This window comes from Cynocephalus volans, chromosome 17 (assembly GCF_027409185.1).
Source record: "Cynocephalus volans isolate mCynVol1 chromosome 17, mCynVol1.pri, whole genome shotgun sequence".
Classification (NCBI taxonomy): domain Eukaryota; kingdom Metazoa; phylum Chordata; class Mammalia; order Dermoptera; family Cynocephalidae; genus Cynocephalus; species Cynocephalus volans.
In genome coordinates, this window is record NC_084476.1 from 16,777,613 (window position 1) to 16,803,898 (window position 26,286).

The window sequence follows — 26,286 nt, forward strand, 5'->3', positions numbered from 1 at the left end:
GTGTAGCTTGTCTTTTCATTCTCTTAACACTGTTTTTCAGAGCAAGGTTTAAATTTTGATGAAGCCCAATTTATTGATTTTTTTTTTTTTCCTTTATGGATCATGCTTAAGAACTCTTTGTCTACCTCTAGATCCCAAAGATATTCTCTTAGGTATTTCTGTAAAAGTTATATAGTTTTATCTTTTACATTTATGGATGTCCAGTTGTTCAACCATCATTTGTTGAAAATGAAAAGACTACCCTTTCTTCATTGAATTGTCTTTGCACCTATGTTAAAAATCAATTGGCCATATTAGTATGGGTCTAGTTCTGTATTCTGTATTCTGTTTCATTGGATTCTCTTTTTTTGAAATTGTTTTGATTCATCTAGTTCCTTTACTGTTCCAAATAAATTTTACAATCAGCTTGTCTATATTTATAGAAAATCCTGCTGGGGTTTTTGATTGGAATTGTGTTAAATCTATAGATCAACTTGGAAAGAATTGACTTCTTCATTATATTGAGTCTTCTAATCCATGAATCTGTAAGTTTCTTATTTAGGACTTCTTGATTTCATCAACAATTTGTAGTTTTAAGCAGATAGTACATATTTTATTAGATTTATACTTAAGAATTTCATTTTTTATGAGCTATTGTAAATGGTATTTTAAAAATAATTTCAGTTTTCATTTGTTCATTGCTAGTATATTGAAATATGATTGATATTTGTATGTTGACCTTGCTAAACTCACTTACTAGGAGCTTTTTTGTAGATTCCTCGAGTTTTATTTCTTCTTTTCTAATCTGAATGCCCAAATGACTTTTATTATTATTTTTCATGCCTTATTGCACTGTCCAGAAAATCATACAACGTTGAGTAGGAATTGTGAAAGTAGATATCCTTTTCTTATTCCCAATGTTAGGGGAGTAGTATTCAGCTTTTCATTTTTAATTAAATATGTTTTTTGTAGATGTATGGCTTTTTTACAAAAAAGCTTTTTTGTAAAACAAAAATTTACTTTAGTTTCTAGTTTGTTGAGTTTTTTTTGTGAGTGGCCCTTGGGTTCTGTCAGATGCTTTTCCTGCATCTATTGATATGTTCATATATATTTTTTCTTCTTTAGTCTGTTGGTATGGTAGATTACATGGATTGACTTTTGAATATGGAATTAGCCTTGCATTCCTGGGGTAAATCCCACTCATGATGTATGAATTTGTTTATTCAATTTGCTAAAATTCAGTTGAGGATTTTTGTGTTTATATTCATGAAGGATTTAGTCTGTAGTTTTCTTATAATGTTTTTTATCTGGTTTTAGTATCAAAGTAATGCTCTCCTCAAGAAATGAAGTGGGAAAGTTCCCTTATCTTCTGTTTTCTGGAGGAGATTGTGTAGAATTGGTGTTATTTCTCTTTAAATGTTTGGTAGAAATTGCTACTGAAATCATCTGGATCTAGAATTTTCTTTTTTATAAGACTTAAATATAAATTCAGTTTTTAAAATAGATATATGACTATTCAGGTTATCTTTTTTCTTTGGTGAGTTTTGATAATTTGTGGCTTTCAAGGAATTGAGTTTTTTCTGTGAGTTGTCCAATTTTTGTGTAGAAAGTTGTATGCATTATTCCCTTATAATTATTTTAATTGTCATGGGATCCGTATTGGCAAGCTTTTTGTCATTCTTGATATTGGTAATTTGTGTCTTCTTTCCTTTTTTCTTTGCTAGTCTTGCCAGAGGTTTGTGCATTTCATCGATCATTTGAAAGAACTGGCTTTTTAAATAGATTTTTCTCTATTGTTTTTCTGTTTTCCATTTCATTGATTTCTTCTTTATGTTTATTATATTCTTTATTCTGTTTGCTTTGGGTTTATTTTGCTCTTTTTCTGGTTTCTTAAGGTAGAAGCTTAGATTGTTGATTTGAGACCTTTCTTCTTTTCTAAAGCATTTCATAGTATAAATATTCCCCAAGCATTGATGTAACTGCATCCTAGAAATTTTGATATATTGTGTTTTCATTTTGGTTTAATTCAAATTGTCTTCTAATTTCCCTTGGACTTCCTCTTTGACTCATGGATTATTTAGAAATGTGTTTTTTAATGTCTATTTGGGGATATTTCAGTTTTCTTTCTGTTAATTGATTTTTGGTTTAATTCCATTATGGTTAGAGAACATAGTTTGGTTTTAATTCTTCTAAATTTAAGTTTTGTTTTATGATCCAGGATGGATTGATAAGTGTTCCGTGTTCACTGGAGTTATTGAGTAGAGTGTTTTATAAATATAAATTAGATCCTGTTGGTTGATGGTACTGCTCAGTTCTTCTGTATTATTATTGATTTTGGTCTACCTTTTCTATGGATTAATGAGAGGAGTGTGACATCTCCAACTATAACTGTGAAGTTGTTCAGTTTTATCAGTTTTTGCTTCATGAATTTGAAGCTATAGTTTTTCTTATATACAGCGTATAGTTGGGTTTGTTTTTTATCCATTCTCACAATCTCTGTATTTTAATTGATGTGTTTATTCCATTTACATTTAATAAATATCAGCGTGTTTTTATTTACGCCTACCATTTTCTTATTTATTTTCTATTTTTCCTTGTGTTTTTCATTCTTTTGTTTCCCTTTTCAAAACTGTTCTGGATTATTTGAATTGTTTCAGTACTTCATTTAAATTCATCTGTTGAGTTTTTGGACACATTTCTTTGTATAGTTTATTTAAAAAACATTAAAAATTTTTCAGTGGTTGCTTTAGAGATTACAATATATATACTTAACTTTTCATTTCACTGTAAGTAAAATGTAAAAATATTTCTACTGCCCTTCCCCAATATATATCACATCAATGTACATTGAAAACCTCACCAGACTATGTTATAACTTTGCTTTCAACTCTCAGACATGTTTTAAGGAACTTGTGGCTTTTTCATTTGAGTTGCTCTTCTAGACGGCCGCACAGATGTTTACCATTTGTTTTTCTCTTCCTTCATTTCTGAAATTCCATGTTTCCTTTTGGTATCATTTCCTTTCAGTCTCAAGAACTTCCATTACTTAGCATTTTCAAAAAAAATTTTTTTACAGGAGGTCTGTTAGCAATGAAGTCATTTACTTTTCCTTCATTTGAGAATATCTTTATTTTACCTTCATTTGTCAAGGATAGTTTTAATGGATATAGAATTCTGGCTTGATGGTTTCTTTCATTACATTAATAGTGTTGTTCCACTGCCTCTGGCCGCTGTGGTTTTGACTGAGAAATATGCTATCATTCGAATGATTGTTTCCCTGTATGCAATGTCCCATTTTTCTCAGACTGCTTTTGTGAATTTTTTTTGGTTGTTGGTATTCATCAGTCTCTGGTGTAAGATTCTTTGAACTTATTCTGTTTGGTGTTTGGTAAGCTTCCTAAATCTGTATGTTTTATGCCTTTTTCCAAAATTAGAAAGTTTAAAATTATTATTTCTTCAATTATTTTTTCTGTACCACACTCTTTTTCCTATTTTTTTTTTTTTTTTAGCAATTCTGATGCATATTAAATCTTTAGTATTGCTTTAGGGATTTCTGAGTCTATATTAATATTTTTTGAAGTTTTATTCCCCTCTGTTTTCGTATTGGGTAATTTCTGTTGATCTCTCTTTAAGATTATTTCCATTTTTGAGCCCATGCAGTCAACTTGTTATTTGGTATTGTATTTTTCAGTTTTGAAATTTCTATTTGGTTCATTTTTATACCTTCTGTTTCTCTGCTAAGACTTTCTGTCTTTCCATTCAATTCAAGACTGTTCATTCTTATGTTGTGGAACATGGTTTTACATATTACAAACATCACAGTCATTTGACTTTAAAAGTTTTACATTTTGATGTAGTCAAATCTATTTATTTTCTTCTCACAAAAACCTGTGAGATTGATTTTATTATCCCTGTGTTACAGATGAAGAAACTGAGACTCAGAGAGGTAGCATGTCTGAGGTTGCATTGTGAGAGAAAGAGTTAAGATTGAACTTCATGTTGTCTCCTAAGCCTCCTTGTCTTTCTGCTTTACCATGGAGAACTGAGCCTGAGTAGTGACTTTAAGAATGAAGTGGAACAACAGATGCATCAATTATTGTGTGAGCAGATGCACTGGATTTAGTGAAACATCATCAGCACTTTGTTCACAATTCAAATAGTCTTAAAGAAGGATATATTTGTCTGCTATTACTTTAAGTTCATTTTATTTTTTATTAGGAAACATATGACACAAAATTCAAAAGGTAAAGAGGGTATGTGTATACAGCGTACTTACAGATGCATACCATTGTATGAAGCAAATAAGCAAGTATTCATACCCCCTGCCCTTTTTTGAAATATACAGTGCGTAATTTATTATAATCACCATTCTGTGCAATAGATCACTAAAGCTTATTCTTCCTTTGCAACTGAAACTTTGTAACCTTTGGTTGACATCTTCCCTTTCACCATCCACCCACCTCCCTCCCCGCCCTTTTTAAAATGGTAACTTGCCATATATAATGTTCTATGCCGTAGTGTTTTTATTTAACAATGTATATTGGAGATATTTTCCTGGGAGTACACAAAGTGGTCTCTTATTATTTATGATTCCATAAGATTCTTTTGAGTGGACATACCAAAGTTCAATTAACCATGGACTAGTTGACTTATAATAATTTAAATTAAACAGACAATTTGACTTTAAAAACTTTTAAAAATGAAGTGTAACATATTTACAGAAACACGCATAGATCATTTGTGAATGGTTCAATGAATTATCAAAAAAGAACACAACCCTGTACCCATCACCAAGGACAAGAAATGGAACATTATCAGCATCCCAGAAGTCTCCTCTGTGGCTCCTGCCAAACACAATCCACTTTTCCTCCCCAAAGGTAACCATTTTCGTGGACTAATTTAAATCCCTTCCTGGCTTATGTTTCTATCATTCTCTTTATAATGGTGGTAATGGTCTTTTTTCACAAGATGGAAACTCAAAGATATGTGAAACAGAGAGGGAGAACTTGGAGGGATGGTGGTAGGATTTTGAAAAACATTTAGCTATTTAAATATGGTGATATAAACATATTAGGGAATTGCTTCAGCGTGTAGGGCAATGTCTGTTCTTGGAGTTAGATTAGCCTGCTCAGAAGAATTTGCTGAACACACCAAACCAAAAAACCAGATATTTTCCATAGGCAGTGAGATTTAGTTGATGATTCTCGTTACTGGAGTCAGCAGGATAGCAATCCCAGTTCTTCCACTGATGGTGTGATCGTTGATCGTGTGTACAGTGGGGTTAGAACTTTCACAGTGTTGTTTTAAGGATTAAGATATTGTATATAAATTATCTAGCTCAGTGCTTGTTTACATTGTAGGTTCTCAGTAAATATCATCTCAATATGTTCTTTTTTTCTCCCCAACTTTTTATTTTGACAAATTTAGGACCTGTGGAAATGTTGCAAAATAGTACAGCAAACAACCATGCATTCTTCATCTAGATTCACCGATTAATATTTTTCTACATTTGCTTTATGTCTTTTTTTCTTCCCTCCCTGCTCATTAGAGAGTTAGTTGTAGACATCATGACACAGCACCCTTAAGTACTTCATCATGTGTCTCTTTCTTAGGACATTCTCATAATAGTGTTACCTGATTTCCCCAGTTATTGTCATATGTCATATAGCTGGTTCTTCTTTTTTTTTTTTTTAATTTGAGATTCCATTACACTTAGTAGTAACACATCTTTAACCTCCACTTATTTAGAAGAGTTCTCCAACCATTTTCACCTTAAGATTCTCATTAAGGTCTGGATCCCTGTCGAGCTCTTTTATCTGCCCGTAATCCTACCGACTAGGCCAATTGTTGAGCTAGGGCTGAGTCTGGTGCTCACAGACCCCTCAAGCCTGTTCACAGACTGGATCACAAACCCTTCACATGCCAGGCTAGGTCCCCAGACCCCTCACACACTAGGCTGGTTTCCCAGACACCTCACATGCCAGGCTGGGTCACCAGACCCCTCACACGCAGGTCTATGAGCTAGGTAACTGGCAAACAGGTCCTTGGAAGCTGTAGGTTGGAGAGAATGGCTGTGCAGGCAGAGGCCCGAGGCAGACGCCAGCCAGGTTATGGCACTGGCCCGTGCATGTGCGCTAACTCCACCTATGCACAACCTGTTTACAAAGAATGCGCCCACACCACCCCCAACCAGACCTAAGGCGAGCAGGCCTTATTAAATTATTCTATTTTCCCAACAATCCCCATACTGGCCAGCTGCCAAAAAGAAAAAAAAAAAGAAAAAGAAGATAGTTAATAAGGTTTCTGAAGGGTTTAACCTGTTGTTTTGCAGAATGTCTTTCCATTTAGATGTGTCTGATTGACTCCTCTTGATTAGATGCAGGCTAAACATAGATGGAAGCACTTTAGGTGGAATCGTTTGCTCTCAGTAATTTATTTCTGGAGGCATGTAATATGAGTTTGTTCCATCAGTGGTGATAATAGATATATTCTCTTGATTAAGGTGGTATTTGCAAGGTTTCTAAATTGTAAAGGAACCTTTTCCTTTTGTAATTAATAAGCCATCTGTGGGGTGATATCTTGAGACAGTGTGGATATCAAGTTCTTCAGTGATCTTTCATCTAATGCTTTTAGCTTTGATGATTCTTACCTGAATAAATTATTACTATAGAGGCTGAATAATGGTGATATTCTGTTCCTGTTATTCTTCTACATTTATTAATTGGATTTCTTTTGTAAAGAAGAGATTCCCCTCCTCCCTTTCTTTTCTTTCTTATTTACTTATTATCAGTGGGAAGTCATCAATTCTTTATTCAGTCGTTATTTACTCTTGTCGTTATTCATTTTGCTACTCAAATTGTCCTAAATTTGGCTAGTGGGAAGCACTTAATTATTCTGGGTTGGTATAATTTTAGCAAAAGTCAGCTTTCTCTAGTATTCAACATTTGGATCCATTTTGTAGCATCGGAATCTGTGAGGATTATTGTAGGCACCATCTGTTAGACCCTCTGCCTTTTGTTTGCTTTAGATAACCCTTCTATGCTTATTTTCCAGCAAATCACTGAATTGAAGAAAGAAAACTTTAACCTAAAGCTCCGCATCTATTTCCTTGAGGAAAGAATGCAACAGGAATTTGATGGCCCCACTGAACACATCTACAAAACTGTGAGTGGCCTACTTCTCCTTCTGTCCCTTGGGCCTCTTCTTATTGTCATTCCAAGCAGAAATATGGTTAATATTTGTTCTCAGAGTTAGCATGAATAGATAGAGCTGCCTTCATTTACAATGAATTGATTATGGGGAGCGTAATGATATTAGGATGAAAGAAAAGAGGTGCATGATTAATTTTAAGGACATCTTTTACTCTTTTTAAAATCAGAATTCTGGTTTACTATCTGTATCTTAATTGCCTCTTTATAATTATTTATTATTTAGAAACAGACAGCGGAATTGTAGAACGGCTTATAATTGAATCCTGCTGTTACTGACTAACTTGAGTAACTTTATTTTTTAATTTTTTTTTTTAACTTGAATAACTTTAGGCATGTCACTTCAGCTCTCTGGGCTTGCTTTCAGAGTTATGTGATAATTCCCATATCATAGGGTTATTTGTGTGGATTAAAATGAGATATCAGATGAAAAGCTCCAGCACACATAGTCAGTGCTTGACGATTATCATCATTGTCTTATAGAATCTTCCTTTGGCAGCACAAAGTTAGGATTTTCAGTTTTTCTGTGATACAACTCTTCTGTATTTCTGTATGCTTGCTTATAACTGTTAGAAAAAAAAGTCTTTTCCCATTTGAAGTCTTGACCTGGAGGTCTTCGTCGGAAAACAAACCTTGGTTCTGAAAGTTGAAAAAGAACTTGGCTTTCTTGAAAAGACATGAGTACAAACAATATTTCAGTGCCCATTTCTTGGCTTTTTTAGTAGATTAGCCCTTGGCCTGGGAATTATTCCATCTTTTCTCTTCTGAAGTTTTCACCAGTGGAAACTTTTGAAGGAGGCAAAAGAACTCTCCTTGAATTTCAGCGGATGAACTTAAATAGACTTGTCTTGAAGAGGGATTGTACTATACTTCTGAGCCTTTTCAAGAATTGAAAAGCTCCCTTGTCCCTTAAGGCACAGTTTTTTTCCTTTAGTGTGGGGGTGAAAAGGCAACAAGGATGTCCCCTTTTCTGGAAGGGAGTGGTGATATAATCAAAAATTTAAAGGAAAACCAGTAGTCTAAAGAGCATTTTTTAATGTAAGTATGGTGGTCATGTATCTCATCACTTCCAGGTGAAGTTTAATTCACATGTCAATTGCTGACTCTGTGTTAGGCACTGTCTTGGGCATTTGTATTTTCATCATCTTATTGTAATTCTCAAGGTTGCCTTCTGCAGTGGAGTTTATCCTCATCTTGCAGGAAAGGAAACTGAGGCCCAGGGAAGATCAGTAACATGCTTAATGTCATATAGCTACTATATGAGTTGGGTTTTGAGCCCAGGTCTGCTTACCTCATTGTATTATGCTGTTTCAGCTATTCTTTTCCATTGTCTGACTAGATAGCCTAATTTAATTGCCTGTCCCCTCCTTTTTTTCAATTTATATTTTTTGATAGGTACACGTGGTTAAGAATACAAAAAGCCTAAAGGCTGTACATTGAAAAGACTTTCTTCCACCTGTGTCTCCTGGTCCCCTAGATCTTACCAAAATTATTAGTTCCTTTAGCAGGAGAATTTTATGCATGTACAAGCAAGTGTATATATATATATATTTGTGTGTGTGTGTGTGTGTGTGTGTGTGTGTGTGTGTGTGTGTGTGTGTGTGTGTGTGTGTTTATGAGTGCCCTGTTTACATAAATGCAAGTATGTTCTGTTCTGCACCTTGTGTTTTTCATGTAATGATATCTTGGATATCTTTCCTTAATAGTAGTTTAAGAGCTTCCTCATTCTTTTTTATATCTTCATAATATTTCATTTTATGCTTAGAAGGTGTCCTGACTTTTGGTTTGGAAATTACGATCACCATGTATATAAGTTTATAACTTGAGATATTGGGCTCAAGAAAAATAGTCTAATGGACGTATCAGCTATTCATTCTTTTAAATTTATTAGGTTGGGGTGCCAGTTGGTTTATCAGAAAATAAAGCACTTAGAATATATCAGCTCATACTTGGAAGCTGTCTGCCCTTCTGAGAGCCAGAAAAGGAATCCTCTGTTTGAAGGGTGTTTCTGCAGTTTACACAAAACCACAGTTGAAGACATTGTGTACTGCCATTTAGTGTTCTTTATACAAAGATCAATTTCTTTTAGAAAAAGTTCTGCCTCATAGATGACTTCTTTAGTCCCTGTTGTTTGACAGTGAAGAAAATAACCTATTTTGAGCCCTGACCCCTAGGTTTTTTTCATTTACTAGCTTGTTTAGTCCTCATGTCCCTTATGTCATGTGGGCTTTATGTTATTCACTTGACACTTGAGGGATCTGAAAGGAGAAACGTTGCTTTCTAGCCCCCTGGACTTGTCCTTCTTAGGACAGTTACAGGGTCACACTTGCAGATTTGTATTCGATGTTAGCATTGCAGCAGGGCCTGCGTCTGTCTTGTTTACCCCAGTGTCCTCAGTGCTAGGCCTGTCACAGGTGCTTGATAAGTGTCTGTGAAGTGAACGAGTGAGTGAGCATCCTCTGACTTACTACAGTCACCTAGTAAAGAGTAGAGGCGGGATTTGAACCCATGTCCTTCTGGTCCCATGCCCATGACTTTTCCATTTTGACTGTACTCTCAACCTGAGGTACTTGTTGCCCCAGGGCTACTTGGCAGAAAAGAGGGAGGCATGTCCTTCCGAGATTGTAAATTTTATTGGAAATGTTATTTTTATTTAAATTAATGCACATGTGTTAAGAGTAGAATGTAAGATTGGTATGAATTATTAAAATAAAAGAAGAGAGAAATTTCAGAGAAATCTTGGATTTACAGCAATCCTTTGCAAACTGTGCACCCAGACCCCCATCCCTACTACATGAATTCATCTAATATTCCATCTGGGATGCATTTGCGGATAAGTTTGAGAAACCCACCACTGCTCCACTGTCTCACATTGCATTCCATTTGCCAAGGATTTTGTCTGTCGATTCTCACGTGAGTTGTAAGCCTAAGGCCATGTGTGACTCCCTTGTTCTAGTCAGTTAAGAGGAAGATGGTTGGAGAGCACTGTGGTGTCCCTCATAGACAGCTTGCCCCCATGCAGTTGTGGCTTTTTTGTGAGTGAGTACACTGAAATCTTATATTGAAATGAGAGGCCATGATGCGACCTCCCACTTATCCATCCACATGTTTTACTTTTTTTAAGCTGTAACACATTCCCACTGCTACATCCGTCACATGCGTGATTGTAAACAACTAGAAGTAATTGCCTTGGAATGGTAAAAGCAAACTGCAGAACTGCTTGTAAATTTGCTTGGCGGAGGGCAAACAATTTTTAAATCAGCCTCACTTGTATGACATTTATGCCTTGATATTTGAATGCTTTGGCTGTTAAAAGCCTGGAACATTTACATAATTGTTCCAAGTCTTGAGAACTCCAGGGCTTTCTTTTGAGACCACCAGTGTTTAGTAATTCCCTTTTCCCTGTGCCCTGCGGCTAATGAAGTTTTTGAATCTAACATCTGCCTATTACAAGCATCAGATAGTCAGGCATAGTCAGTCTGTGCTGGAAGCGGTATCCCCACTGTTGATGTTCATAGGTCCTGTATTTTACAATGTTTCTTTTCTTTCCTAATCTTGTCTTGAAGAACATTGAGCTCAAGGTGGAAGTTGAAAGTCTGAAGCGGGAGCTCCAAGAGAGAGAGCAGCTGCTCATCAAAGCCTCGTGAGTACTTACCATCCTGGCAAAAGCTTGCAGATCATGCAGGGCTTCTGATGGTGGGCACTGGGTTGGTCAGTAACGTAGAACCTTATGCTTTCCTAAGCTGGTTGTCCTCTATCTAGGCTCTGAAGACCCCCAAGGAGGTTTTTGTTTTTATTTAATTAAATTTACTTTTCAACAAGCTTTTAAGGTATAACATATTTATAGAAAAATGAACAGATTGTAAGGGTACAGTGTGATGAATTTTCACAAGGCAAACACACCTGTGAAGCTACCATCCAGATGAGGAAAGAGGACATTAGCAGCCCCGTAGAAGCCCCCCTTTGTGCTCTCAGAACTTCTCCCCCAAAGATAACCACTGTTCTGACCACTATTACCTCTATTGCTTAGTTCTGCCTGGTTTTGAACTTGATGTAAATGGAATTATGTAATATGCATTCTTTTGTATCTGGCTTCTTCCCTGAGCAATATATTTGTGAGGTTCCTGTATGTTGTTAATTATATCTGTAGTTCAATCATTCTCGTTCTTGTAAAAGCCTAGGGGATTGGAAGGGGTCCTGGTGGGTGAGGCAGAGGGTGGGGCTTCATCCAGAGTAACTGTTTTTTTTTATCTGTCAGATGTTCTAGGGTCCCTTGTAATATTTTGGTTGAAAAGGATTCTACTGCTTAAAAAAACATTTGCAAACTAGTATTTCCATTAATTCGTTTATTCATATATTTATTGAACAACAATTACAGTTCAGAAAATACAGTCTGAAAATTGGTTATTATTCATTGATTCATAAACATTTGTTTTGTGATTACTTGTGCCACACATTGAGGATCTGAAAGGAGGCACCCCTTACTCTAAGAGCTCATCGAAGACTAGTGAGCCGTACATCACACCTGTAAACAAACAGCGTGTAAGAGAGGCACAGTGATAGAGGGTGTCTGTGGGTGAAGTGGAGATGCTAAAGTGTGCTCAGTTTTGCTCTGTGAGAGTGGACTGAGACTTCCCAGGGCTGCTCCACTGAGGATCCGGCTGAAAGCCTATGTGGAAATGCTTCATTTGTATGGCAGCAGAGCTCTTGCTGGCTATGGTGGGCCAGGAGCATGGAGCCTTTGGCTTAGGGCACAGCTGCACTGCTCTGGACCAGTATAATTCCTTTCATTGCCACAGGGTCCAGCAGCTGGAAGATGGCCTGCCGTTGGCTTGAGCAGACTAGAGGATCCCAGGCTTCATCTCTAAGATATACTGAACTTGCACACATGGTATTTTCTCAAAGAGTAAATGAATTAATAAATATAACCAGATTAAGAAGTTTTTGACTGATTGATTGATTTTGGAGGCACATCATTCTCTGGGCAGGGAGGCAAATCTACTTTACCAAGCCCGAAGATCAGTAATAGAATTTGATCTGCTTCATACTCAGTGCTCTGCTTGCTGCAGGTCTTGGCTAGGACATGTTTTTAGCAAAGCATGTACACGTGGAAACCCCAACTCACAAAGGCTTGCTTGCACTCCTCAATACCGACACACAGGGTTGAATGTTTTGGGGGCTTGTGTGCAAGTTTGTATGAATATATTTCCCAAACTGCCCAACCTGGTGTTCAAGGCCCTTTGTGGTCTAACCAGCTTTATTAATTTATTCAAAAATTATTTATTAAGCAGCTGTTGTGTGCTGCACTTGACTAGGTTCTTGAGGATACAGTGGTGATGCACAAAGGTACAGGAGGCTTACATTCTAGTGGGAGTGATGGTGATAAAATACTTGCAGTAATACATGTATAAATACAAATCAGGAAAAGAGCTATGTGAAAAATAAAGGGAGCTATTAAAATTTGTAGCTGTGGGAGTAGATACATGGGTGTAGATATATAGCGAAGAAGGTGTCCCTGAGGAGGTGGCATTTGAGATGAGATCTGAGAGATAAATAGGAATTAACCAGAAAAAGTATTCAAGGAGAAGGGAATACATAGGTCTGAGGAAGTATGAGAAGTCTAGAACACTAGTGTATTAGTCCATTTTGTGTTGCTTATAACAAAATACTTGGAACTGGGTGATTTATAAAGAAAATGACATTTATTGCTTACAGTTTCTGAGGCTAGGAAGTCCAAAGTCCATCTGGTGGTGGTGACAGTGACCCAGGGGTCTCACATTGCAAGATGGTGGAAGCAGAGAGATCAAGAGAAAGAGACAGACTCTCCTCTTCTTTTAAAGCCCTCAGAACCATGCCCCTGACCACCATTTTTAATGCATTCACTACTGCACGGTCGTACAATCTAATCACCTCTTCAGGGCTCCACCTTTCAATTTAAAGTAATAGGATTTCCCACCCTCTTAACAGTCACAGTGGGGGCTAAGTTTCTAATACATAAGATGTAGGGGAAACAATTCAAGCTTCAGTGAGTTTTGGGGGGACATAATTCAATCCACTACAACTAGTGATTTTGATCTTCATCCTAAGGTCAAATGGAAAGCAGTCATGGATTTTAAGCAAGTGACACAATCAGAGTTTTGCTTTTGAGTAGGTCTCTCAGGTGGGAAATGGATCATAGAGTTTGCTCAAGTGGAGGCAGGGAGACCAGTCAGGAAGCTCTTCTAGAGCTTGAGGTGAGAGACAAATGATGGAGTGGCTATGTGGAATTGGAAAGACATTTAGGAAGCAAAATCAACAGGCCTTGGTGATGGATGGGAAGGGAGATGTCAAGGGTGAGTCCTGTCTGGGGTTAAGATCATGAGTTCTGTTCAAGAATGCTTATAGCAACTTCCTCTCCTCCAGTGCTTTATCCCAAATACAGTTCATGGGTACTACAGCTGTTCTTGTTCCTGCGGCTCTGACTGCCCCAGCAGACCTCTTCCCCCTCTTATCCCCTCCCAGCTCAGATGCCTGTCCATTCTCAGCCCTTTGTTAAGGCTCAAGTGGTGAATCACACGTGACTTCCTCTAGTGCATGTCAGTCACTCACTCTCTGGCATATAATGACGATCCTATATGTGTAGCACTTTCAGTTTATAAAACGCTTTCACATCCATTTACATCCCATCATTATCCTGGGAGCAAGGTGGTCTCAAGGAATACCCTCATTTTATAGAGGATCGAATTTATGCCTGGAGAAGGGAAGGGCCATGACTCCTAGCCAGAAGGTCAGACCTGGGATTAGAACCCAAGTTCTTAACTTCTAGTCCGGCACTAGATTTCATGTTCTTTTTAAAATTTTCATGTGTAAACATAGTATATACATAATACCTATATTTCTGTTCAATGACAGTATCTACCACATAACTGCTAAGTGTGTCTTTCTCTTTACCCCGAAGTACCTAGCAACCAGTAGTCTGTGGCATGTCTGTGGTAGACACTTGTTGATGGAAAATACTTTTGTTAATATAATGCCCTCAACTCCCTTTTTCAGTTTTATGATTTTTGTTCAAGGCAGGGGCAGGATATGGGACCTGCCATAGGAAAAGCCCCTACTTTTCCCTAAAGAACTGTAGAGAAAATGTTGAAGGTTAAAAAGGGTAGCAAGGGTTGAGTTTATAGAAGATTCTTTCTTGTATTGGGCGGAAAGTGATTAGACCAATTTCTCTCAACCTTTCCTCTCCTTTAGTCCTGCTGTCTACTTTGTCTGTTAGCCCAGATTCTATAAGGAAAGCAAGAGTAGAGGAAGGAAACTTACAAATATTGAGATCCTGCTTTGTCTCCAACCCCTTGCCTGGCGTGTGACGTGCTTTATTGCATTTGATCTGTGTAGCAGCTATGTGAGGCAGCCAGTATTCCCACATGAGTGCGGAGAAAACTGAAGCCCAGAGGAGTGGGGGACCTTGCCCAAGTCCGTAACTGAGCTGGGAGCTGGTCCAGAGCCCACTCTGCCTTGCTGTGAAGTGAACATATTAATTTGCTGGTTTTCCATTTTTATGTTTATCAGTTACAATGAGGGAACATCAAAAACAAAAGTAGTCATATTGTTGGGAGTAAATTTTATCTCTGTAGCTTTAAAACACAAACAAAAATAATAATTCCATTAGTACAGGAAAATTACACCATACTGCTGAGTTAAATTTTATTGCTATAGTAACTGTAAAATACAAAGATGATAAATGAAAAGTTAGAACATTTATTATAGGGAGTATATTTTATTGGTGTAACTAAAACACAAACAAACTGAATAATATCAGTACTTGTTAAAAACTGTAGTCAGCCTCTTGACAATGTATATGATTCTGACTGTAAAACAAAGGTTAGGTCTGGGCTGATAGGAGGGAGAAAGGTGTATTTGCACTTTGGTGGGTAGGGGTGGAGGGGTGAGGGTAGAGATAATAGAGGAGGATGTGTAAAGCCCCAGGACTAAAGCATTAATGAGTAGGTATCAGAAATTTATTATTGGGAAAATCTTGTATCTAAGGCTCGGGAAGGAGGGGCTTCTAGTCCAGAATTCTTTTGGCCATGTATAATGCCCCTTGAGGAATGATAAAAATGACTCTGAATCACTGCGAATTTGAGACAGTACTGTTCCAGAAAGGAGCTGAGGGAGTGGGGGCTGAGGACATTTAATAGCATTAATCAGGAAGTGGAAATGGTAGCCTTGGTTCTGGCCTGCAGGTGATCTGTTCTCAGCTCAGAACCAGCAGAGGGGCTGCATCAGGCCTTCCACAGCAGCTCAATAGGGGCTGCTCTGCAGGGGCTGGTGCTGCCTTGGCCCCAGAGGCAGCAGGTTAGATGCAGAGTGCTCAGATCACAAAGGAAGAGGCGCTACATGTGTTAGCACATTAATTCTAAGAGGTAATCATCTCATTTTTCACATGAGGAAACTGAGGCGTACAAGGTAATTTGCTGAGGCTAGGTAATGCAGCCAGAGTCACACTGAGGATATAATAGGGTAAAAATTTGGAAGCAGATCATTCAGCTTCAGAGCCCATGTGCCTTCTTTCTGATTGTTCACATTGAATTCCATTAGAATGATATCATGACACTGGGGCTTTCTGAAGCCTTATTGGTGAAAGGAAGGAAGATATGAATAAAGTCTTTATTTTCAGCCAGCTCATGTTTGAGACTTGGACAACAAGTATGGCCCTCTTGACTTTCCATTGTTCTCAGTACAAAATTCACATGGCCTGTACATGTGAGTGTCTGATCACATGGCTCTTGGTCAGAAAATTTTATATGTCTCTAAAGTAGGGCATGGGAGGCTGGTGGTGAGTAGATTTGTTCTGTTGCAGTTTTTCTGAGAAACCAGCTTTAGGTGGAGCCATTTCCTTTATTATTCTGCCTTCTGGAAACCTGCAATCATTTCAGAAATCCGATGAGGACTGCTTAGAGTATAAGTCTTACAAATTCATGTCAGACACTGTTTTCCTTTTGGCATCAGTGGTTGTGGTCCTGTGTCTGGTTTTGGTGTGCCGTTCCCACCACTGCTCGTCACTCAGAGAGAGGATATTCTGTGCTGCCCCAGCAGTGTGCACTCTGCGTTTTGTGTTAGAATAACACGGAGTGTAGGCTGCTTGCATAATATCCCCACTTAATGCCCTAAGTGGTAGCTTGTGCTCAAACAGATTGATTATGCTGTCTTTAAAATGCTTTCCCCTCCAGTTGGCAGAAGTTGAATCATACAAACCCTTAATCCTGCAGATTTATTTTTGTTGCACACTGTTCCTTTGCTCGATGGTTTGTCAAACCAGCTCTCTACCTTCCCTACACCACTGATGGAAGTATACTTTGTTGGAAGCTCCCTGGTGGGAAATTTGGCAATGGCTATCAAAAGTCTTAAATGTATGGCTACCCTCTGACTCAGCAGTTCCCTTTCAAGGAATCTATCCTCAGGAAATCACTGGATAGTAGACATACAAGGATGCTTTTATCATAACATTGCTTATTATAGTCAACAATAACTTATTTGTGCTAGGTACTGTTCTCAGAACTTTATGAATGTTGTCATACAAACATGTTAAATCAGAAATAGTTTAAATGTTTTAAAAATAGGGAATTGATTTAATAAATTGTAGTATATTTCATACAGTGAATTAATATGTAGCCTTTAAAAATGATGAAATAGATTTATATTTATTTACACAAAAGGATGTTTATAGTGTATTAAGTAATAAAATCAGTTCACAGATATGTTCTAATGGTTCTATTTTTGTAGAAAATGTGTGAAAGGCTATACATTAAATGTTGACTGAGTTATCCTAATGAGAAGATTATTGATGATTCTTACATTTTCCTCATCTATGTTTTTGAATTACAAGTGTTAATTTTCTAAAAAAATAAGCTCAACACAGGTCTGTGGGAGAAATGACTAACAAATATTCCTTTTCTTTTGGGGGCTGTTGAAATTACCATCAGACTGTCACCCTGAGGCATTTTACCTTCTTGCCTCTTTTTGCAGCAGAGCAGTGGAGAGCTTAGCTGAAGGGGGTGACTCTGAAATTCAGCGGGTAAAAGAAGATGCTCAAAAGAAGGTGCAGCAGGTGGAAGATCTCCTAACCAAAAGGATACTCCTTCTAGAAGAGGCAAGTCTGGAAATCCTGAAGGGAGTGTATTTCTTACAGTGGGTGAATAATGGGGTGGGGAACAGTTTTGTTCCTTTTTTTCCTAAACTGTCAGCATTTCAGCAGAAACAACTGTCGCCCTTGTTGAGCATCTCGTGGGATCCAGCCCCATTTTAGGTACTTTATCTGCATAATTTATAACCCTTACACCCTGCAAACTGGCCACTGTTGTATTTATTCCAACAATGTCTCCATTATTGTCTTCATGTGAGGACAGAGGAGTACTAACTAGTCCAGGTTTAATCCTGGATTTAAACCTATTTGAAAGCCTGTGCTCTTACTGCAACACCATTCTGCTTATTATCTAGTTTAGTTGCTTTACTTTAAAGATGAGGCAGCTGAGGCCCAGAAAGGAGAAATGACTTACCTAACATTAGCCAAGCCTGGAATCAGATTTCCTGACTTTTAGGCCATTGCTTGCCTATCCAGCTCCTGTCCCTGGTAGCAGCCTCCATCCAGCCGTCCTGCCCATGCTTGTTGAATGTCTTCTCTCCGTTAGTTGCTGCATGTGGCTTCTCCTGCTTATTCTCAGTTAGGTGTTTCCTATGATTGTGATGGGTGTCAGGATGTTTCCTGGCTAAAAATTCCTGTCTCATAGATGTTGAGAAGTTTACCTCTATTTTAACCTAGTCTTAAGGAGTACTTAATTCTTGGTCTTTAAAGACTCTTATTTCATCTCATTTTCTCTACTTGAAACTCTGCTTCTTCTTAGTGGATATGAAGAGAAATGGCACCAGAAAGCACTTCTGGATACAAAAAGTGGATACTGTGCTTTGCAGTGTACAATTTTCCATTCGTGATGTTCACATCATCCTTTATATTGTGCATAGATGTTAGGTCTGAAATACAGGTGAGGAAACTGAGGCTCAGAGAGGGTGAGAAACTTAATCTAGGTTATAAGTGGTAGAGCTGGAACCAAAATAAAGGTCTTCTGAGCCCAAATTCTGAATTTTATTTAAAATGTAATTGTGAGACTTTTAAAGGGCGTAACCTGTTGGTTTAGTTTTCTTATTTTCCTAGTAAATGCTTCCCAATATTTTAAGGTGCTGGATCTCTGCTCTATCGCTTACTAGTTTTATCACTTGCCTTCCCTGAGCATCTGCTTCTTCATCTGTAAAATGAGGATAGTGGTACCTACTTCGCAGTAATAGTTGTAGTAAGAACACTGTACTAACAAATTATTGAGGACTTACCATTGTGTGAGACACCCTTCTATGCTTTTTACATAAGCTGACTTAATCTTTTCAGTAAACCTATGAGGTAAATACTATTATCATTTCCTTCCTTCCATTCTTTTTTTCTTTCTTTCACAGATGATGAAACAAGGCACAGAGTGGCTAAGTCATTTGGTCACACAGGCAGTAAATGTCAGATAGTCTGGCTGCATACCTGCATTCTAAACTCCTGTGCTCTACTGTCTCACTATATAACTTTTTAGGGTTGAGTGAGGATCAAAGATAATATAAATAAAACTCCTTGCTTAGAGACTGGCATTTAGTAGGCACTCAGTAAATAGCAGGCTTTGTTGTTCGTTGTCTAAGAGTGTAGGAAATGATTTTCCCCAGCTTTCATTGAGATTGACAGGCAAGCACTATCTTGGGGAGATAGTGCTGGCGGAGGCACCGAGGAGGGAAAGGGCAGGGAGGAAGAAGCCAACATTTTTGGGCCTCCCGTGATGCAGCAGGCATTTGACAGAGTCTCCTAGCAGCTCTTTGATAGGATGGTGGTTTTCCCTGCTTTATAGATTGGGAAGCTGGGGCTGAGAGGGGTTAAGTGACTACCCAGTGTCTCACAGCAAGTAAGTGTGAGAACTGGGTTTTGAACCCGGTTCTGTTTGACTTCTATCTTTGTGGTGTAATCAGAGGCAGTGGCATGAATAGTTTGAGATTCATGTCTATTTCCAGGTCACTTTCGTGAGCAACGGGGTTTTGTTCCCTAATGCAGACACTGCCTGAGTAATTTAGATGATTTCCTTGTTGGCTTCTCTGAGTTCTTGGGAAGAACATAAAGTTTTTCACCACATAGATCACCTTGGAGATATAGAAAATGTATTTTGGAATTGTGTACTCATTATCTTAAAAAAAAAAATGGGGGGGTGGTGGGGTTTGGGATGAATTTGTATGGAAATCATGGTGACTCTTTGGAATTTATGTATATTTAGTATTAAGAGCTACATTTCTCCTAGTTCTCATTGAAGCTGTAAATATTGATCTGATTTTTCAAAACTGAAAAATACAGTTCTTGTAGAGTTGAGTCTTTTCCATTGGAAATACCTATTACTCTTCAGGATACAAGAGGGAAAAATGGCTGGCACATGTATTTATTACTGATTCTCTCCATGTATATAATACAATCCAGGGAGGGGAAATGTGCCGGAGAAAAAGTCATAAATATTTATATTTTAATCCAATTTCCTTTCAAAATGTTCCCAATTGTATTGAAAAATTGCATCAATGCATTTAATTTAACTCTAGGATGTGAAAGCCGCCCAAGCAGAACTGGAAAAGGCCTTTGCAGGGACAGAAACGGAGAAGGCTCTTCGGTTGAGCTTGGAAAGCAAGCTTTCGGAGATGAGGAAGATGCAGGAGAGGGACTTGAAGACGGTCCTCGTCCTAGAAGAGAAAGACAGGTCTGGCTCTTGTCCCGGCAATACCCTGACATCCCATTATCTGGCAGCGCGGAGAAAGAATTGTTCCTTTTCCTTCTGTTCTTTCCTTCCCTTCTCTTCTTGTTCCCCACACGGCTTGTGTGACTTACCGGAACATGTCCAGCAGTGTAAGATAGAAAGCTAGGGAGAAAATCAGGGTGAGAGAAAAGGAATAGGATAGTAATGTGAAGAGAGAAGGGAGCTGGGGAGCTCATGTAGGCCTTGTTGAAAAATTAGAGTTCGTAGATAGAAATTCATGCTGAAAAGCTCTACTCACATACTAACTTTTGCATACAGTTTTGGCTATAAGCTTTTCAGTAGCCAGAGAAAAAGAGGAAAAACAGTCTTGGTAGACACAAGATTCACAAACCAGTAACTCAGGAGAAGCCCAGTTTTACTTGGCACTATCAGAGGGAAATTTCTCTTGTGGTTCTTCCCAAAAGAAACAGTGACTGACTTCATCCCCACAGTAGACACAAGTGAATTTTGTGTGGCCTCTTTTTCATTACATCTTTTAATGAGGCTGAGGGCCCAAATTAGTATAGTGCAAGGGACCGAAAACAAAACAATGTAGACCAAATACAGAGCTCTTTGATGATCTAGGATGAAACGTGCACCATTTAGTTTAGAGAAACGGATGGACAGTGTGGCCTTTAGACAGTCTTTAATGCTCATTATACTTTGCAATCAAACTTTTGATAAAAACTTGTCAGGAGAAAGTTGAGATTTTATTTTTTACCATGAACCTTACATTTTGACACTCTTGCCTTGTTTTGGTTGTCACGAAGTGGAATGTTGAGTGAACTAAACATGAGTGAAACTGCTGGCTAACCTGTGACCTATCTATTGGAGAACCATGCTTGTTTGGAATTTGATAGAAATTGTTCCAAAGCAGATGGTCTGTTTCAGAGGATACTGACTGTGGTTCCCTTTTCTTGGTTACTCAGTGCCTCCTGCATTGACTGGCAACACCGTGTTGTTTAGGTTTGAGCCTGCTACTCGTTTTCATCTATGGGTTGTGAAATCACATGAGCAAACCTTTTAGGGTTATCTGTAAAAGAGGAGTAAATAGACCCTGAGAGAGAGCCCATGGTCTGCATTTATTTAACTGCCCAAGCTAACATTTTGGAGCTCTGCAGCCTTTTATTAGTTTTGATTTAGAAAATTGAAGTTGTGTGGAAGATGGAAGTTTAACCTCAGGATGAGTGAGGACCCTGAGTTGTCTGTGAACCTCAGTGGAGTGAATGAGGATCTCCTCAGTTTACCCATTGAGACCTTGGGTTTTTCTGACTTCATGGCTAGGAAGAGAAACCTCCCTGGAGGTGTGCCTTTTCCCTGAGCCTCTCCCTCAGAACACCAGCCTTTCCAGGCACTGTGCATGGAGAGTCTGGAGCCACTAGACTGGAAATTACACACGATTCATTTCTATATTTCCTTGTATCCCTCCCTGCTGATCAGTAGTGAAGCCTTTAGAAGGCTTATGGGCTTGTCTTCCTGGGAGAACTACAGGTCCCCAGCAGTTAAATGTGCAGTAGGGGGCCTGTGGAATAGGACAGAATGTGTGAGCAGCCAACAAAGAAGACAACAGACAGAATTTCTGGCACCTGTGAAGGGTAAGCTAGCAGAGGGCTAGGGATGGGTTTAAAAGAGGTCCTGGGACAGAGCTAACTGGAAAGGTTCTGTGAGGAGGGTCCTGACAGATGCTCAGCAGTTAATTCATTGGTTCTATTGGATCATTATGTCCTTTGTTCAACAAATATTTGCTGAGCATTTTCCACTCAACACAGTGGTGATTAGAATATAAGAGTGATGCAGACTAGGTCTCTCTCCCCAGGAGTCTCATTGTCTGATTTTAAGCTTATTATCTAGGTAGATGGAAGGGGTGGAGGGCAGGAACAGAATGATAAAGGACTGTGTGGGAGAAAGGCTGGCTGATTATCTAATTCAGTTTAGAGGGATTGGGAAAAGCTTCCTGGAGGAAATACTAGGATGAGGAGGAATTACTTGGACAAAGAAAGGGAAGAAAGGGGGTTGCAGGCGTAAGGAAGTCCAGAGGTGAGAGGGAGCATGGCATGATCAAGGCATGACAAGACTTACAGCATGGCCCAGTGTTGTGTTCAGGAAGGGAGGTGGGAAGAGGTGAGGAGAGGGGAGCTGGGGAGCTCATGTGGGCCTTGTTGAAAAATTTGGGTTTTTTTGGTAATGGGCCACAATAATCAACCACATTGTATATTGACAAAAAAAAAAAAAAAAAAAATTGGGGGTTTTATCCTCAGGGTGTGTGAGAAGCCACTGAAGAGTTAAGGGTGGGGCTTGGAGGAATGACAGGATCAGATTTAAGTTCAGAAGGATCCCTCTGGCTGCCTCTGGCTCTACGGCTGGGTAGAAGAGTGGTTCTCAGGCTAATACAAAAATCAGACAAGAAATGATGGTGACCAGGACTGAGGTGACAGAACTAGGAATGGAGGAGAACAGGTGGAGATAGACAGAAGGTAGGATGGACACGATGGACTTGAAGGGCTTGAAAACTGGATTTAGGGGATGAAGGAAAAGGCTGCAGGGATACCTGTCACCTGGCTTTTGAGCGTGAGCAGCTGTGGGATGGTAGTGGAGGTTGCTGAGTTTGTGGGGAACAGAGGGAGAAAGAGGAAATGCTTTTGGGTGGAGGTAATAGTGAGATGATGTTTTCCAATTGGGATGTATTGGATTTGAGGGATCTGTGAATAGAGTCTAGGAGGTTGTTGTGTGTATGAATTAAGTCTTGAATTAAAGGAGGTATAGATTCATTCCTTAACCAACTGGTGAGCTTGGCTTTGGGCATGCATGCCGGGAATGCAGAGATGAACACTGTCCTGCTTATATGGAGCTCCCAGGGTGGGAGCCGGGACAGATGTTTGTGATAGATGCTGTGATAAGGGTGATTTCAGGCTTCTGTGCTGTGACAAAAGCAAGGGAGTGATTGGCCTTGCTTGGGTGTGTGGCAGGGAAGGCTCATCAGAGGAGGCGTCATGGGAGTTGGGTAAGGACACCCTGCCAGGCAGAGAGAGTGGCACAGAGAGCCTGGTGTGTTTTCAAGGTGATCATAGGGGAAAGTGGTCTCTGTTAGCATGTGCCGCAGAGGCTTGACTTCTCATCTTTTTTGGGTGAGGGAATTTGGGAAGGGTTGATATTTATCAGGTACTGACTGTGATCTGGGTGGCGGGGTCTCCATGGATGTGGGTGGTAGGGTCAGGGCTTTGCAGAAGGCTGCCTCTTTCTGGGATTTCCCGTAGTTCTGGCTAGATAGCCACAGAAACCTGATTTGTCAGTTTCGCGAATGCATCTGTCTCTCAGGGATAGATGTTCCCCAGCCACACTCCAAGGGACCAATACAGGATTTCTGCTCAGGGCGTGACCCTCTTTGTGGTGGGCCTAAGATCAGTATGTTCCCTCCCTGAAGGCAGGCCTGCCTGGGAAGCTACACCAAGGTCAGAAAGTTTAGGTTAGCACAAAATTGGAGCAGGGTCCTTGGTTGTGCCCTGCTGAAATGGATCCAGATCTTTCATCAGAGTGACTCACTGTTGGGCAGGGCAGACTGTAGAATCTTTAGGGCCCAGGACCCTCACTTCAATGGGCACTGATGATATCTTTCTGGGCTCCCACTACTGTTTTCAAAAGTACATGCTTTAGCTGCTTTATTTCCTTCAATCTGGCCTTTGAGCTATTTTGTATCTTTAAGGATACTTAAATACTGGGGAGCCCTGCAGGTCAAATATGGCTAACAGATATATTTTATTTGGCCTTCACAATGTTTTTAAAAATTTGAATTAGTTGCCAATATTAAAAAAATTGAATTTTGCATAAAAGTATGGATTTCCAGCTTATTTTGGAAACCTAGAAGATATGGTGGCCCTGGCCTGTAGTCTTGCTGGGGTGAGGCTGCTGCTCACTTTAGATGGGCCAGGTGCTCCAGCTTGGCTACAGTTCCCACCAGGTCTGCCCCACTTTTCCCATTCCCTTATCTAGAACTTGTTCTGAGATAATTAAAAAAAAAAATCAATTTTATCAAGGTATAAATTACATACAGCACAGTGCATCTATTTTAAGTATGTGGTTTGGTGACTTTTTACCCCTGTAGTTGATTATGTGTTGATTTCAGAGTTGAACCCCTAGAGGGCAATCTTACTCCTCGTTCCAGGTTCTTGGGGACATCGCACGGGTGTTGCCTGGCACTCTCCATCCCAGCGCGTGGCCAGGTGTCTCAGCTACTTTACCTCCCTCCTCACCTTCACCCTGGGAATCTGGGACTCCATCAGGGCAGCTCTGCCAGACTTCCAAGTCTTTGTTCTTTCTACCAAACTAAGTTGCTTTCTAGGCTTAGCTACAGAAAGTCTCTTCTGAGGGTCCTCTGACAAAATGCTAATTGTTGAATGTTAAAAAACATAATTTTAGCAACTGTCATTTGTTGCTGCAGTTGTATGCATGTGCCAAGAGCAGTGTAGGGTTGTTTTACATAGATTATCTCCAATCAGCATTCGCAAGTCATCCCATTTTATACCTGAGGAAACACAGGCTCAGAGAGGTTGAATTACTTGGCATGGTGAAGGAGTGGCAAAATGTCCTTGAGGGGAGGTGATGCTTAATTAGCTCTGGCAGGACAAATGGCGTTTATCAGGTGAGGTGGGAGTAGGGCTGGCAAGGGCATTCTGGGTAGACAGAATGGCATGAGCAAAGGCGTAGAGGCACAGAACAGCCTGGCTTTGGGAGAGACCTGGGAGTGAGGCTACTGGATGGCAAAGGAGAGGGTGATGGCTTCCTGTGAGATGAGACTGAAGCTGTCAGCAGGGGCCTCTGACCTTCTAGGCCCAAAGAACTAGGGCTTGGAATGCCTTGCTGAGGAGTTTGGCCTTTATCTTGAAAGTCAGCGTCTGTTTAAACTTTGCCTTGAGAAGCCTTGGAGAGACATTCCTGTTTTTTTCCATGCTCTCTGGAACAGCTCTGCTTTATTGGTTTTGTTTGCTTAGTCTTTGGTGACAGATTTCTTTTGGAGAGAGGATTTTTTGACCAAAAATGTTGGTAATCCACTGCTGTTGGTGGTAGCAATCATTGATCAACTAGGGCCAGGCTGGACCGTTTAAATGTCACACCAATTCTGGCCCTTAATCTCTGACCTGCAAAATGTGATTCTATTTATGTTCAGTCATTGGACATGTATACTTTGAAGATGTCTGGCCCCTTTTCCTACCTCCTCCTGCTCCACTGAGCGAAGAGAACAGCTTAGAATTAATATTTAAATTTTGTTCTCTTTTAGACTGATTGAGGAGTTGAAGCTGTCTTTGAAGAGCAAAGATGCTTTAATTCAGTGCCTTAAAGAGGAGAAATCTCAGATGGCATCTTCTGATGAGAATGTGTCATCTGGAGAGCTCCAAGGACTCTCTGCTGATCTGAGGGAAGAAAAGGAGAGAGAAACTGAGGTGAGGTGATGGGACATGAAGGGGGGACTTTAATGAGCAGACCAGACCCCCCCACAGGAGATGGAATGCACATTCAGTCCTCATGGTTCACACATGGTCGGCTTCTAAATATTAGCTCTGTGTCAGCTAAGGAATGAGCAGAAATCATCTTTGACAGAGGCCCTGGCATTTTTTTTCCCCTCAGCCTCATATTCATATAAAGAGTTGGTTAAGAAAACAGTCCTATATCTGCTTGCCTCTGTTTTACCATGCATTAATTTGTTGTTGCCTAGGGACTTTATTTTCATCAGTTAGGTTTTCTTAGGATAAGATCGTGATGCATCGTACATGTCTGTTTTACCTTTATAGTTAGAGGCAGGTTTGAGGCCAACTTTGGTCTGAAACTTCAGAGGTAGTGGGGGAAGGGAACTAACCCATGTTGGGCCTGGCAGCACATGAGGGGTTCAGTGACCACCTTATTTAATCCTTTCAGCCAGCTGGATAGGTAGAGATCATGGTCCCCTTGTTGAGTTTAGAAACAGGCTTAGAGGAGTTTAAAACTTTTCAGTCTCTGAGAGGTGGGTTATTAGTACCTGACCCCAAATCCTCCCTGGACTCCTCCCCCACACACTAGGCAGCCTCCATGGCAAGCTATTTTGTAAGAGGATGGGCAGGACGGGGAAGTACAGGTAGGTCTTAGTCTAGAACTTCCATTCTTGTTGGACCAAGGGTGGCTGCTGCGTGTGGTACCTTCACATTAGGGGATGTGCAGATTTTCATGAAAAATTTTGATTTCTTTATGGAGCAGAGTCTTTGTCCCTGCCACAGTGGTGAGTTCTTCAGCCTCACCAGTTA

At 39.6% G+C, this 26,286-nt stretch overlaps 1 protein-coding gene across 7 annotated transcripts in view; it reads left to right on the top strand.

Moving 5' to 3' along the window:
- CDK5RAP2 (CDK5 regulatory subunit associated protein 2) overlaps positions 1-26,286 on the top strand; it is a 180,901-nt gene that overhangs the window by 22,217 nt on the left and 132,398 nt on the right. For 6 of the 7 annotated variants that reach the window (XM_063081771.1, XM_063081776.1, XM_063081777.1 and 3 more), the window contains exons 4-8: positions 7,033-7,143; positions 10,754-10,830; positions 17,190-17,313; positions 19,827-19,981; positions 25,290-25,452. In XM_063081771.1, coding sequence (XP_062937841.1) covers positions 7,033-7,143; positions 10,754-10,830; positions 17,190-17,313; positions 19,827-19,981; positions 25,290-25,452 — 630 coding nt within the window. The remainder of the gene's footprint in view (positions 1-7,032; positions 7,144-10,753; positions 10,831-17,189; positions 17,314-19,826; positions 19,982-25,289; positions 25,453-26,286) is intronic. The other variant, XM_063081773.1, reaches the window with a different exon arrangement.